The 16,840-nt window shown below is 38.2% G+C and overlaps 1 protein-coding gene across 3 annotated transcripts in view; it reads left to right on the forward strand.

Annotated features, from left to right (window-relative positions):
* STAC (SH3 and cysteine rich domain) overlaps positions 1-16,840 on the forward strand; it is a 164,507-nt gene that overhangs the window by 113,246 nt on the left and 34,421 nt on the right. For all 3 annotated transcript variants that reach the window (XM_063115031.1, XM_063115032.1, XM_063115033.1), the window contains exons 7-8: positions 1,302-1,366; positions 2,735-2,823. In XM_063115031.1, the coding sequence (XP_062971101.1) occupies positions 1,302-1,366; positions 2,735-2,823 (154 nt within the window). The remainder of the gene's footprint in view (positions 1-1,301; positions 1,367-2,734; positions 2,824-16,840) is intronic.

The following is a 16,840-nucleotide window of genomic DNA, read 5'->3' on the forward strand; positions in this document are numbered from 1 at the left end:
ATTCTCTAGGAAGAGCCTCCACATGTTTCCATTCAGATATTTAATATTCTTTTAGAAGTATCCATTTTCATATTTATGGAATCAAGAGTTTTTACCAGGATTTCAAATAGCCACACAATACCAGAAAAGGTGTTGCTGGTCTCTACCCTTTTTAGACTGGCAAACACCACTGAATGCCCAAATATTGAGGCAGACAAGGTCCATAGCATTGGACCTTCATTATTCAGTTTTCCACAGAGTTCCACCAATGACTGCATATGGTTCCTAGGGATAATAGAATTTATTCATAAGCTCTCGAACTACAAACTGAAGAGAATAGATATTTAATAAGCATCAGTACATTTACAGGGGCTCTTGTTCTGAAGCATGTTTGCGACATCACAGTTGTTGAGTCTATTTTAAGAACAGTGGAAATTGTCAGTGCACTAATGAAATAGGTTATAGAGCTTTCCACTGTGTGTTTACCTTTCTCTACTTATATTTCCTTGATAATATGAAGGAAATTCAAAGGGAAGAATAAAGGAGCAGTGTGCTATTTTTAAATGTCATCATCTAAATGGTAGGTTAATTTAGACACCACAACTCTATTGTACCACATTTTTGTTTAAAAAGATACATGCAATGAGAATAAGGCTATGACGTTGGTCACCAGGGTAGATTTGGCTGATCAAATTGGTAAGGCAGAGGCCCCAATATCCATCAGGGACCTCCCACAGCTGTGTATGTGGACAGTGAAAGCTCATTTTGAGAAGGCTTGTTGTCTATCAAAGGCCACAGGGTGGCTGCTTACATGCAAAAGAAAGAGCATTATACACTCCAAGAATAAACTAATAGAAAAAACAAATAATAGCCACAATGCATTAACAATAAGAGATCAAGGAACTATTTTTGATGTTCAAAACTAAAGCTTTAATCTGCAAAATAGAATATAGTTATCATTAAGAAGCTAAACTAATATATGAAATATAGATTAAAGAATCTGATGTTTAGAAAAGGTGTTTCAAATACAACTAAGTTGTAAATACAAATAAATACCTCATCCACCATCCACATTAACAAGTAATTTCACACATTCAGCAAAGATGAATGACATGGATTTCCACTCCTGAGAACACTGCTCAATAAGACCAAGTTTTAAACACATGATTGCCAGGCAATGCAAGGAGACAAGTGGTAGCCAGGCATGTACACAGGCTGTGGCAGCGCAGAGAAGGTGGTACAGAATGCTGCATGGGGAGGCAGGAGAAGCATCACATATCGGCTGGATTCATAAAGCACCTGCTTTCTCTTGTCTCCTTCAGTGTTTACGTATCCGGAAAATGGCACTGACGATTTCAGAGACCAAGCAAAGAACATAAACCACCAGGTATTTATGGATGTTATAGAAGACAGATCAGACAGGAGCCCGTACATCAAACTGCAGGTCGCCACGCAAGTGGACCCCAGACCAACATTTTTAGAGAATAGAGTAGAATAATGTAGCATAATATACCATAGCATAGATTGCATGGAATAAACAGAAATATCACGGTGCATAAAAAGTAAAAAGGATAAGTATTGTGCTGTGCATTTTGTTTCTGTTGTATATGTTAAACACAAGTTAATATATACTATATACTGTGTAAATTATAGAAGTATATAATATAACCAAATTTTTTTAGTATATATGTATATATTATATTTTATATGTTCATTTATATATCAAAAAATTAGAATAGAATAATATAGTATAAGGTACCTGAGCTTCGAACAGCAGAGAGACTCACAGATAAAAAGGATACATATAGTTGTGTGCAACTTTTGTTTGTTTTGTGTATCATATATTTACTATATATTTAAATGTATTAGGCAATTATATATTACAGAGTATATTACATAATTTTTAACTTACATTTCATAAAGTGTAAATGTTTATACAGCATTAACATTTATGTGGTTAGTAATAATAGCTAATATTTATATGATACGTCCAAGACTCCTTTATAGTCTATAAATTGGGGACAACAATAGAATCTAACTAATAGGGTTGTTGTGAAGTCCAAGTATGCTGATGCATGTAACATAATGGCTGGCACACAGTTAACTGTCAAAAATGCTAGCTTTTATTATCATTATTTATTATCATTGATATTTTATTATCATTATTGCATTGTTTCGTATCTAATAGATGGTGGTACCATGATATGAATTAAATCAGTCTGACACCAAAATTTGCTTTTTCCTCAATATAAATGACCTAATTGCCGGATGAATATATCTGGTTCCCTTTGATATGCTAGATACCAACTCTTAGGCTGATGAAAAGTCAGTTTAGGATCTGAGAGTTGTTTGCTGATATTCACATGTCCCTCTTTCTTTAGAGAGAATATTTCCATTTCTGGGGCCAAAGCTGCATCATTTTTCATGAACAAATATATCAAAGAAAAAAATTATTTGAAGGAAATTGTGATATTTTTGACAAAGAGTTCCAAATAATTGTTTTCAAATGGCTTGTAATGAAATCAAACTCGAGGAAAGAAAATTAAAATTTTCTTTAATAATTTTCCCAAGTAAAGAAATCAAAAATAAACCTAAGGCTGAAAGAAAATCTTTAATAATGATTAGATATTTTAACACTTAAGATCCATACACTGAAACTACATTGCAGTAGCTTCTCCATTTTCTATTTTCTTTCTTTCCTCTCTTGATTTCTTCCTCCTTCCTTCTCTCATTTTTCTTTATTTTTTTCTTTCAGGGACCTCTTTCCAAAGACCCATTACAGATGAACACCTACGTTGCCTTGTACAAATTTGTACCACAGGAGAATGAAGACTTGGAAATGAGGTAAAAACAGTTTCTAAAGAAAAAAAGAACGAAAGAAAATTTTCAAGTCAGTGTTTTTCCACATGAAACAACATTTCCACTTGTGCCCCTCTAGTACTGTAGAGCAGTGATTCTCAAACGTTAGCATGCATCCGGTGACCTGCAGAGCTGGCTAACACACAGATTGCGGGGCCCTGTCCCCAGAGTTTCTCATTCAGTAGGTCCTGAGTGGAGCTTGGGCATTTGCATTTGTAGCCATCCTGCAAGTCGTGTTGACGCTGCTTCCCCAGGGGAAACACTCTGGAAAGCAGAGCTGTAGTGCATGGTCAGCAGCACCGCTAATGGGAGTTTTCAGGAATGCTGAGCATCAGATGCACTTGGCATCCGGCGGGGCCTAACAGGGAATCAGTAAATGTATTTAATTCCCAAATGAACGTTGACGGAGGAATCAAACTAAAATTATCAGAGTCAGCAATGAACCATCCAATTCATGGTAACTGAAATGCTGGGAATGATCAGGTGAGTTTTTTTAACCCTTATGAAATCTGAACCTTTCTCTTGACCACAGCTTGAGGTTCTTCATGTTTCAGGGATGGTTAAGCTGCGTCAGCCCTGGGTTCACATCCTACTTGTTGTATAATGCAAGGTGTAAACATCCCATTACTCTGATTTCTTTATTTATAAAAGAATAATAAGGACCTCTTCCCCTTAAGGTATTTGTGAGGTTGAAATGAAAAATGCACATAAAGCACATAGCACAGTGCCTGGTCATCATAAATACTCAGTAACTGGTAGTTGTTACAACTTCCATAATGTGTTCACTGTCCTATCTAAAGAAAAGGCTTGACTCCCTTCTTCCATTCATGACACCAAAACATGAGTAATATCAGGAGAAAGTTTCCATGTTTTCCCATCCTAGAGCAGGATAGAAGAGGCTGCTTTCCTAGTCAAATGGACCCTTAGAGACTGGTTCTCTCCTCTTCTGAAAATAATGGAGACATAAATTAGCACTAAAAACTATTTAATTGCCAGAGTACTGGGGAAATAGCCTCCGTTTAGGGGTGGACTCCACGTGTCTGAAGGCCAAGCAGGCCCAGTTAACAGTCACTAGCCACTCCCATCCGGTGGCTTCCTGGAGGCCTTGCCTTTGTACCCTGGACCTATTTGGGCTTTTCCACATCTCCGTGCTTGTGTCATTTCTCAGGCATGGTCCCTGCCTCCGTGAAATCAGCTTCTCTTCTCCCATTTTCCCCAAAGCCCTTGCAAAAGAAGAGAGCCACTGAAGGGATCCAATTAGACCCTGTTTCCTGGGGTGCATATACTGTCGGGGTCAACCTCAGCAGCTCAACCACCCCTTATGGTGGGTATAATTCAGCCAGACTTTCTAGCAGATTTATTTATCCTGCCAGAGTCTGGCAACTCTCCCTGGCTCACACCGCAAGATCAGCTTCATTTCGGTATTAGTTTGAAATTTGCTGCTAAGGGATCCTTAGGCTTTTCCAGAGCAGAGTTCAGGGCCTGAATCTTGGCTCCTTAGTTTTCTTCAGACAGTCAAACTCCTGTGCCTACGTGTTTTCTCCATCGTGAAGTAAAATTGCCACAATGAGCTCACTGGCTGGAGTTGTAAACATTACCTGAACAGTTCTGGCATCATCGGTGCAGGAGGAGGAGATGGCATTTATCAAGTGAGGCCCTATTCTATCAGAGACATGACAAGCCCATGAGGTAGACCAGAGCCTGCAGAGGATTCATTGCTGGGATGGTGCCTTGCCTTTAGCTGACGATCCACAGTTAACTATCTGCTGATGAAGACAAGGATGACTTGTATTTACTTTGCAATAAGTACAGCATATTGGGTCCTTCTTGAGATTCTCATTAAATTTAAGATTTAACAACTTCTTATTGTACAGGTCTTACAGTTTTATACTAGAAGATTATTCCGAAGTGATCAGATTTTAAAAAGCAATTCCAGAGAAATACCGAATGTTACTGGGACACTGAGGAATGATACCTAGCTGCTTGGTGATGGTCATAACTTCATGTGCTTATTTTAGTTGGGTACAGGCCATTAAGAGTCAAGCTGTCTGGTCACGAATCAAACGTTTACAGTCTGCTTTGAGGCAAACAGGACTATTCATTCCCTGGAGTGAAATGTCTGTGTCACATAAACTGCAAGACTGGAGTGATAAATCACACATACATTCATTTATTTTTTTCCTTCTTTCTGCCAAGAGGTTCCCATTTTAAAAGCCAGGTGCTTGATTTAGAATGTGTAAGGCAGTGCTCTGGGGATTTGGTATAATTCCTTAAATAAACTGATGCTTTGTGAATTCTCTTTTTCTCCTCATACCATAAGGCAGAAAAAAATTTTTCTTTCAATAAAATACCATTCTTATCCACCTGCACTGTGATCCAGTGGAGCATGCTGGGCATTGTCCTCAGGAAAGAGAATGAAGTACTTGAGAGTACAGGGAACGTTAGGAGCGTGAGCGTGAGGGCAAAGAAAGCCCAAATGGCAAAGCCGACAGTCATAAATCACAGCAGATGAGTCATCGCTCTCACAAGCATTCATTATATATCTGCTCAATAAAAAGGAAAGCTTTTTCTGCCAAAGGCCAGTGGTCTAGACCTGTCCATGGACCTCCAGATTCTTACCTACCTGCCTACCCCAGCCATGGCTGGAGCACAGCAGTTGTCCTCTCCCTCCCACAAACCTGCTCTTTAGGGTGAATGATGTCACCGCTGCCCGGGCCTCAGGCCAGCCAGGGAGGCCTCCCTCTACCTCGTGCCCAAAATGTATTGGATGTTCAATTCCTACTCATTCTCTTCGCCTAAAGTCTACTATGTCCATTCCCACCTTTGTTTCTCACCTAGATTGTTATAGAAGACCCTCCCCAAGCTCTGTGTTTTCAGTCTTGCTGCCCTTCGCTTCCATTACAGGTGAAGAGTACACTAAAGTAACTGGATAGTCTTCTGGGTCTCATGTAAACTTTGGAGTCAGACAGAGTGATTCACATTCCTGCACCTGTACTCTCTAACAATAGGGCATATAACCTAACTTTCTGAATCTCAGTTTTCTGATCTTGAAAATAGGGAAAATAAGGCCTGCCCTTATAGGGTGGAGGGTATTAAATAGGATAATATCACAGTATTGGAGAAACTTAATAATGTTAGTTTCAATGAGTTTTATTTCACACTCCTTTTCAGAAGTAAATGCTTTTGTTTCAGAATTACGAAATGAAAGGGAGAGAAGGAGAGAGAAAGGGAAACGGAGAATATGTTAGCATGAAACCAATGAGTGTATAACAATAAAAAGTGTGGCATTACTTGACTTGGATTTAAGTCCTACCCAAGCCACTCACTAGCTGTGTGACCACCATAAGTCCTGGAAAAGTTACACAAGCCATCCAAACTTCTAAGTCCTGACTTATAAAAGAAGATAGTCATTATGCTGCCTTAAGTCTACTTAACAACACACGGATTTGCTCAAACTCACTAATGTCCTTCCATTGTTCTTGGTAAAAATCAAAATATTAACAGGGATTTCAGGACCCCTTCTGCCATGGGATGACCTTCTCCAGATGCTGGTGCCATGCTTTTGGACTTCCCAGCCTCCAGAACCTTGAGCTGACTGAACTTCTTTTCTTTAAAAATTACCCAGTCTGTACTATTCTTTATAGCAGCAGAAAATGGAATAAGACATTCATCAAATACTTAATATCCACTGTGCCTCTATTATGTATCCAAGACCCACATAGTCTCATGACTCTCTGATCCATCCACACTTGCCTTCTTTCTTTCCCCAAAAAGAACACACTGCCACCTGCCAAGGAATTTTTCTTTGCACACACCCACTCGCTTTCAGTTGGCCATTATTCACCCACACAGATTTCACTTCCTTGGTCAAGCCTTTCCTGATAACTCCAATTTGAGGCAGATTCCTCCATTGCATACTTCCATGACAACATATTTCTCTCATCAGAAGCACTTACCTCAACTTGTATTTATTTATTTTTCTAATTAAGACTTAATTAATTATACATATTTGTGGGGTATGGAGTTGAATATCAATACCTGTGTATTAAGATATGATGATCAAATCAGGATAATTAGTATATTCATCATTACAAAACATGATCATTCTTTGTGAGCCTTAACCAATTTCTCACTAACTCCCCTCCCCCTCCGCCTTTCCAACCTCTAATAATCATAGTTCTGTTCTCTCCTTTTGAAAGTTCAACATATAGGGCCGCCCCGTGGCGCACTCAGGAGAGTGCGGCGCTGGGAGCGCAGCAGTGCTCCCGCCGCGGGTTCGGATCCTATATAAGGATGGCCGGTGCGCTCACTGGCTGAGCACGGTACGGCCAGGCCGGTCACAAAAAGACAAAAAAAAAAAAAAAAAAAAAAAAGTTCAACATATTATTGTGATCATTGTTTCTTTCTTTTTTTTTTTTTTATTTATTTACTTATTTGTAAGCTCCCACTTATGGCTAAGGACATGCAGTATTTCTCTTTCTGTGCCTGGCTTATTTCACTTGGCATAATTTTCTCCAAGCTTATCCCCGTTGCTGCAGATGGCAGACTTTCATTCTTTTTTGTGGCTGAGTACTATTTCATTGTGTATATAACCACGTTTTCCTTATCCAGTCATCTGTTAATGGACATTTAGGTTGGTTCCACTGTTGTAAATAGAGTTGTGATAAACATGGGAGTGCAGGTATCCCTTCGATATGATAATTGCCATTCCTTTGTGTATATACCCAGTAGTGGGATTGCTGAATCATATGACAGTTCAATCTGTAGTTGTTTGAGAAATTGCCATAATGTTTTCCATAATGGCTCCACAAATTTGCAGTCCCATCAAATGTATATTAATGTAGAAGGATTCTCCTTTCTCTGCATCCTCACCAGCATTTGTTATTCTCTGTCTTTTTGAAAATAGCTAGTCTTAGCTGGGATGAGATGATATATCAATGTGGTTTTGATTTGCATTTCCCTGATGCTTAGTGATGTTGAGCATTTTTTCATGTACAAGTTGGCCATTAGTATATCTTCCTTTGAGAAATGTCTATTCAATTCCTTTGCCCATTTTTTAATCTGATTATTTTTTTCACTGTTAAGTTGTTTGAATTCCTTGTAGGTTCTGGATATTAATTCTTCGTTGGATGTATAGCTCACATATGTTTTCTCCCATTCTGTAGGTTGTCTTTTCACTCTATTGATTGTTTCCTTCACTGTACAGAAGAATTTTAGTTTGATATAATCCCATTTGTTGTTGTTTTTTTTTCTTTTGCTGCCTATGCTTTTGAGGTCTTATTCATAAAGTCTTTGCCAGTCCTACATTGCTGCAATGTTTCTTCTATGTTTTCTTTTAGTAAACAAAAAAATTAACAAAATAGGTCTTATATTTAAGTCTTTAATCCACTTTGAGTTGATTTTGGTATGTGGTGAGAGGTATAGGTCTAGTTTCATTCTTCTACACATGGATACTCCGTTTTCCCAGCTCCATTTACTGAAAAGGCTGTCCTTTCCCCAATGTATGTTCTTGGTGCCTTTGCCAAAGATCAGCTGGGTGTAATTACCTGGATTGATTTCTGGGTTACCCATTCTGTTCCACTGGTCCATGTGTCTGTTTTTATGCCAATATATGCTGGTTTTGTTACCATAATTTTGCGGTATGATTTGAAGTCAGGTAGTGTAATGCCCCCAGCTTTATTTTTTTCTGCTCAGGATTGCTTTGGCTATTCAGGGTCTTTTATTGTTCTCCATGAATGTTAGGATTGTTTTTTCTATTTCTGTGTAGAATGTCATTGGTAGTTTCATGGGGATTGCATTGAAACTGTAGTTCATTTTGAGTAGTATGGACATTTTCTTAATTCTTCCAATCAATGACCATGGAATGTCTTTCCATCTTTTTGTGTCCTCCTTAATTTCTTTCAGCAGTGATTTGTAGTTTTTGTTGTAGAGATCTTTCACCTCCTTGGTTAAATTTATTCCTATGTATTTTATTTTGGGGGTAGCTTTGTAAATGGGCTTGCTTTCTTGATTTCTTTTTCTGCTAGTTCATTGTTGGCATATAAAAACGCTACTGATTTTCATGTATTGATTTCATATCCTGAAATTTTACTGAATTTGTTTATCGACTCTAAGAGTGCTTTGGTGGAATCTTTAGGTTTTTCCATACAGAAGATCATGTTACCTGCAAACGGGGGCAGTTTGACTTCATCTTTTCCAGTTTGGATGCCTTTGATTTCTTTCTCTTGACTGATTGTACTTCCAATTCTATGTCAAATAGGAGTGGTGAGAGTGGGTATCCTTGTCTTCTTCCTGTTCTTAATGGGAAAACTTTCAGTTTTTCCCATTCCAGATGATATTGGTGGTGCATTTGTCATATATGGCTTTTGTTGTGTTGAGATACTTTCCTTCTATATCTAATTTGCTGAGTTTGTTTATCATGAAGGATGTTGAATTTTGTCAAAAGCTTTTTCTGCATCTATTGAAATAATTATATGGTTTTTGTCCCTGATTTTGTTGATGTGGTATATCACATTTATTAATTCGCACATGTTGAACCATCCTTGCATCCCTGGGATGAATCCCATTTGATTATGATGTATAATCTTTTTTATTTGCTGCTGTATTTTTTTTTTGCTGATATTTTGTTGAGGATTTTTGCATCTATGTTCATCAAGGAAATTTTTATAGTTTTCTTTTTTTATTGTATCTGTCTGATTTTGGTATCAGGGTGATGCTGGTCTCATAGAATGTGTTTGGGAGAATGGCCTCTGTTTTGATATTTTGGAATAGTTTGAAGGGATTGGTATTAATTCCTCTTTGAAGGTTTAGTAGAAGTCAGCAGTAAAGTCATCCAGTCCTGGGCTTTTCTTTGTTGAGATTACTGCTTCAATTTCGTTGGTCATTATTGGTCTATTCAGGTTTTCTATTTCTTCTTGGTTCAGTCTTGGTAATTTGTAAGTGTCCAGAAATTGATTCATTTCCTCCAGGTTTTCAAATTTGTTAGTGTATAGTTGTTCCTAATACTCTCTAATGATTCTTTGTATTTCTGTGGTATTGGTTGTAATATCTCCATTTTCATTTTTATTATTTGGGTCTTCTGTCTTTTTCTTTTTAGTTAGTCTAGCTAATGGTTTGTCTATTTTGTTTATCTTCTCAAAATGCTAACATTTTCTTTTGTTAATCTTTGTATTTTTTTGTCTCTATTTTATTTAATCCTGCTCTGATCTTAATTATTTCTTTCTGTCTACTAATTTCAGGATCAGATTGCTCTTGTTTTTCTAGTTCTTTGAGGTGTAACATTAGGTTGTTTATTTGAAGTCTTTCTATCCTTTTGATGTACGTATAAATTGTAATAAACTTCCCTCTTAGTACTACTTTTGCAGTATCCCACAGGTTTTGGTATGATGTGTCTTTATTTTCATTAGTTTCAAGAAATTTTTTGATTTCCTGTTCAATTTCTTCTTTGGCCCATAGGTCCTTCAGGGGCATGTTGTTTAATTTATGTGTGTTTATATAGCTCATTTATATTTACATATTTTTGGAATTATTTGGCTAATCTCTATCTCTCCTGCAAACTCCAAGAGAACAAGTCAGTAATTACTAACTCTTACCTTCCCTGGAGCTTGGGTTAGTTCTTAAAACCTAATAGGTGTACAGTAGATAATAAGTATTTGATGAATGTTCATTTTATGCTTCTATAAAAGAATACCACAGATGGGGTAATTTATAAAGAAAAGTTATTCAACTCTCAGTTCTGAAGGCTGGGAAGTCCGAAAGCATGCATGGCACCAGCATCTGGTGAAGGTCATCCCATGGCTGAAGGGTAAAAGGTGGAAGCAAGCACACGAGACAGAGGAAAAATGTTAGCCAAACTTATCCTTTTTTTCAGAGCCCACTCCCATGATAATGGTATTAATCCGTTTTAAAGTTCCCTCTTCTTAATACTGTTTTATTGGCAATTAAATTTCAACATTAGTTTTGGCAGGGATGTTCTAACCATAGCAATGAACGGATATTACGGAGATTAAATGAACTACTGTTGTGCCTGTCGTATATGATTAGTGGGCAAATCAAGTTCATGATAATATAATGAAAACTATAAATAAGGAAGCAAACCAAGCTGAGAGGGGTTAGTCAGGGCCATTTCCTGGAGGAGATGAGCCTTGAGCTCATGACGAATATTATTTATTCGGAAGAAAATGTAGAAGGGGAGACGAAAAGTAGCCCATGGCCCCATTCACAAACAACAAAAGGTTTAAGGCAACTTGGAAGAAACCCTGCTAAGCCTTTACAGAAGCACTTACAATTGGGGGGTGCTTCAGAGTGGAAGATCCAGTTGCTGTCCCAAGAGGGCAATGAATACTCCTCTTGGAAGTGCTGTGGTCTCATCATTAGTCTCTGAACCTTGTATAAAGGCAAATGCTTCAGTCTACTTTGCTACAGTTTCAGTGCAAAATAAATTTCCTTCATGAATTCATCTGATATTACCCACCCAAACCTCAGGAGCTGATGCAGGCTGTGACAATTCTCTATTTTTCCACCATGATAGGCAGATAGTAGGAGAGAGCAAAGTGGCAAGGCAGGAAAGAGCAGTGTCTGGGAGTCAGATAGGCCTGGGTCTAGTGTCCAGCTCTGACACTTACTACATATCTGCATCAGTTGAAGCAAACTGCTTAATCTCTTGAAGCCTCAGTTTTCTCCTTCCTAGGGAGACTGAGTATTAAACAAGATAATATAAATAAAGTGTGGGATTTTATGCCCAATACAAAGTGAGGTGCGCAGTATATTTTAGATACCTTTTTTTTCATAATTTGCATTTTTTTACAACATTCTATTTCCTAGTCTTCTGAACAACCTCATTAACTCTAACCTAAGGATAAATGGTATAGAACACACCGTTAAAGGCTCTCTCTGGTCCTTAGCACACCCAATGAGACTTTATCTAATTGTTCCAGCAAAAAGGACTGTAATATCCAGTAATTATCTTTGGAGAAGCTTTTCAGTTGCTGACATGACATGCTATAGCCATGGAATTTTACCACTGACACCCAAGATGTGATGCTATCATGCACAGAGACTCCATAGCATTCCTGACTATTTGAGGTCTAATAGCATTAAAGAGTCATCCAGGTTCTTCTGTCAGTGTATAGCAGGCTGCTATAGTAGATAACCTTCTGTAATTAAGGATCTTGGACAATATCCACCAGTAACCCTTATTATCAACTTTTTTAAGGAGCAAAGTTCTTAAAATGCTACTTGAAGTACAAATTGTAGAATCCCATCGTAATGGTGAGAACCGCACTATAATCAGCACTGACATCAGTACCACCATGCACTGCCCCGTGAATTCACATAGACTATGTGTGAAATCGTCCTCTGGCCAAGTGCGTATGTAGGTGTGTGTGACACACTCATATATGCACAGCACATAAAAAGAAACTTCAAAAGTTCATGGAAAAATAGAATTAAAAGACATATGAATCTTTCCATCAACTTTTTGAAGACCCCCTCATATACTACCACACACACTCACTGTCACAGTTAGATACACACAAGTCACTCACACAGTCACAAACTCACATATATACATGCACACACATTCACATACTCATTGCCACTCAGACACACATTTGTTCACACACCTTCAAGCATGCACACATCCGTTAGTCAAAACTTGATAACCCATGCTTAGCTTTTCGATAAAAGTAAATCCTGCCTTCAACAGTTACAATGTAACCAGTCCCATTATTCTCACTGCTTTTAGGTTTAGAAGTCTGCAAAACAGTCTTGGAAGTCATCACTTACTCACACCAAAGCATCTTTTTTAAATCAATAAGAATAGCTTTTATGGCTCTGCCACGTTGATATTCATGTAAATAATCAGCAGATGTAAATAACTCCACGTAAACACAAACCTCAAAAACATCACAGGGACTCTGAAATAAAGCATTGAGAGTAAATGAAAAACTTAAAGGTTCAAATGCATTTTATTGACCATACATGGAGTCTTCAAAAAGTTCATGGAAATATTTTTCATCTTTTAATTCTATTTTTCAACAGACTTTTGAAGTACCATTGTGTAATGCCTACTCCAAAGAATCCATTTTGACTTCACACGCCTAAGTCATTTTCATTTTTATTAGTTCTCTCCAAACAAATTTATATGATAATGGCCATTTCTCATATAAGGGTAGAAAAAAGAGAAGGTTTATGAGCCCAGAGAGGGAAAGAGGGAACAGCCTTTTTAATATTATTAAATTCTAAAAGAGATACAAATTAATTACCACTTCAATGTATATCATAACACCTAGATTTGGGGGGGCTTCAAAGAAAAACATTTTTCTTTTGTAACCCCAAATAAGGATTTAGGTTCATGAATTGTCAGATTCTTGGAAGCAACGAGTCTCATATGTTCCATGGGTGAGTCTAAATGAAAGCAGCAACCATTTGTCTCATTAGCTGATATTTGCAAGAACCTCTAGAGATGGAATGGCCTGAATTCATCTCTTCCAGATTTTTTCAAAGCACTACTTGAAATCAAGTTGAATGTGATTTTAACCCTTGCATGGCTGTTTCCAGGATTTGTTTCATCTATTCACCTCTCATCATGTGGTGACTGAGCTCTAGCCCTCTGCTGGGTGGACAGTTCACAGGCCCTGTTCTCAAAGAGTTCAAGTGGGCATGGGGCTGGGGGGTGCAGAAGAGTAGACTAGAAGTTACAGTCCAGCATGCAGTGTTGTGGGAGGTAGTCCAGGATGATACAACAGCTCCTCAAACGGACACTGAAGCAGATCTGGGAAGTCTGGGAAGGCTCTGAAGGAGGTGGCAGCACAGCTAAGCTTCCAGACAGCAGAAAGGCCATGGGTACTTGGGAAGCCTGGTTAGCAAGCAGTCACTCTTTCGCATGAGGGAAGGATGAGAGAAGAATGGGTTAAACTTCAGAACAAGAGAATTACTATAAGAGGTACCAAATGGGGGGCAAATGCAAACCCTGTTACAAAAAGAGGTGGTGAAAATTCATTGCAGGGAGAGGAGCATATTTCGATAACTATATTCATCCCAGTCTTGATTCCAGAAAGACTGTCTTAAAATTTGGTAATGTTTAGAAAATGGACACCTGGCTTTTAGTTCATATTCCAATGAGACAAGTTATGGTCTTTATCTTTTTGGAGGGAATGTGGGAGAACCAAGCACAAGAACTCACAAGTAGAAAATGGAGGCTCAGGGCTGGAATCCAGGGAAGTGGGCTCCCAGTCCACTGACTTTTCTCTTATCCCATACTTTCCATCCTGGTTTCCTTTCTGATAAAGTTGACAATTCTGTTCTAATCAGCAGATTTAAACAATGTATGAATTTATCCCATGTTGGCCACTCACATCACTTCTTCCAAGTCTATTGGGATTGTTAAATCTGGTCACTAAGACCAGGAAACTTGTGATTTGTAGAGTGTGTTCATGAAAAGTCACTCCTGTTAAAGCATGATTTTTTCTAATTAAGACAAAATTATGACTCTCATACAAATATAAAATAAGCACATGTCAAAAATTTTATTTAACTCATTTATTAATGAGAGAACCAGTAAGATGTCACACCTGGTTCAACAGAAAATAATTGAATTCATCATAGATATGTAGGCAATAGGAAATGCTGCCTTGAGTTTAAAATAGAGCCATAATTGACTGCGTTCCACTGTGCACAATTCACATGCATTTCTATGGACAAGAATCATTTGCATTATTATCAGTTTTCTTCAACATGCATGAGATGCAAAATATCTCAAAGGCATTGCAAGGGGAAAGATAACCTGAAAGGGTGCGCCAGACAGGAAACCCAGATCAGCCATCTTTTTTGCCCATTTTAAAGTTTTTCGCAACTTTTCCTGGAATCCCCTTGAGTTTTCTCAGCAAATCTCTGAGGTTACCCAAACAAGTAGTCTTTCACAGAGGAAAAAACTCTCATTAGAATGGTTAAGCCACTAGTTACAGCCATGAGAATCTCCTAGAGAAAATTATTAAAATAGAGGTTCCACCTAGACATAGAGAGGCAAATCCCACATGGAAATCTATATGGTTCAATGTTCTCCTGGATTCTGATTATCTGCCAGATTTGAGAACTGTGACTCCCCCAAAGATACGCAGAGTGCCAGTGGCAGACCAAAACCAGAACGCAGGATTCCTGATTCTCTGTTGATGCTCTGTGTACAGGTTTGCATTGGATTTTTGGCCTGTCACTTATGTTCTAATGTCCTTCACCCTACAAGCTTGTATAAACCCTCTGTAAAATAAGAAAGGAAGAGGCCCTGAGACAGAGTAAGACAGAGTAAGACTCCCTTAGTGTCTCGTTTCCATTCTCTAAGTACATTACTGCTTGGCAAATGCATCAACTTAATTAAAACTAAATGTAATTCTAATGCACCAATTTGATTTAAAAATAATCTTCACAGTCACCAGGACATCAAAATGCAATTAAGGCTATTTGAGGAAAGTCTCTGATGCATATTATGTTCTGATGCTGCACTATGTCAAGAAACCCAGATCTTACCAAATGTCGCTAATGTGTTTACTAGCCTCCCTCTCACTCAAATGACTCTCTCAATTAGGTTCTGGAGAGCGTGATCCATGACAGTTCAGGAACATTTACCAAAATTCCTTCCAAATGGCCCCTTAGCTGAATGCTTTTTCTCTGAGCTGTTCTACAGACCTGAGAAAGTGCAGGCAGCCTTACAGATTTCAGGCTTAAGACAAGACCAAAATGCAAAGTTTAAAAAGTTGTTATTACCTACCCATGCGCTCAGACTCTAAAAGATTCTGGACCAGACTAATGTAAATTGGGAAATGGGTCTGCTGACAAATTAAGCAGTACATCTAAAATTAATAGAGCCATTTGGCTAGCTCCTTTTTCTTCTCCCCTTAGTCTGGTTTTTCAAGGACATCTGCTTTAGCTGAGAGACTATGATTGCTCTAAGCTTGATTTGGGGTTCTTTTTGCCTAATGAGTGGGAAAGGGTGAGAAATATTAAAGATGGCCCAAACAGCTGCAGAGTAAAACAAGCAGTTCAGATGAGTTTTGACAAGATACAGGGAGTGGAAGAGGTGGCTTTATTTAGTGGTGTTAGTCATGGATTCAAATGCTGCGTATAAGTGGTGAAATCTCTGAACCTGCTTACTTGTATGAAAATGCCACTGCTCATACCCCCTTCCTTCAGTGAACATTGCTGTTGCTCTCCAGGCTATTTGGCTGTCCTCCTCAACCTCAGCGACATCTCCATTGCAATCGCCCCTGGGCCTGATATACTTTTGTGGTCACTACTGGGAGTAGAGGGGTGAGGGAGATGGGAGGGTGGTCTGAAGAAAGAAAGAAGCTTTTCCAAAGCTCTAAATCACATAAAAGGTTAGTGTCTGAAGCCACTAAAGTCAAAGACTATTTTATTAACCAACTGTTTCTGCCAAAAACCTAGTGGGACACACTGAAAAGGCAATGATCACTAGATCTGCAGATTTCCAAGTGAACGATTACAGGTTTAGAAGGAAATTAGCATTTTTAAGCCCTTATGTCAATCACAGTGCTTCCACATATGCTTACTCATTTAATCTATATGGCAATTTTTCAAAGTAAATATACTTCGTAATAGTTTATCATGCATAACATGTAAGTATAGAAGTATAATTGAGATAGGTGAGGCTCAAAGAGACATATGTGCTTAGAATTTTTGTTTGGGATCAATTCCATACTTGTTTATCCCTTCCTAGCATTTGCTTCTCATTCAGAGATGACACTTGACTGTAAATTACCAGCTTTCCTGTCTCTCTCCTTTGAGATTACCAACATCTGAGGGCAGAAACTACATCTTAACAATGATAATAGCTGCCATCTATTGTGGGCTTATCTAAATGTGCTTTACAAGTATTTCCTCATTTAGACCTCAAAAAATTGATGAGGTAACTGTTATCATTATCCTCACCTTACAGAAAAGAAAACTGAAGCTTAGAGAAATCCTTTCATCTTTGTACCCCGAGTGCACA

Source organism: Cynocephalus volans, chromosome 11, assembly GCF_027409185.1.
Source record: "Cynocephalus volans isolate mCynVol1 chromosome 11, mCynVol1.pri, whole genome shotgun sequence".
Taxonomy (NCBI): Eukaryota; Metazoa; Chordata; class Mammalia; order Dermoptera; family Cynocephalidae; genus Cynocephalus; species Cynocephalus volans.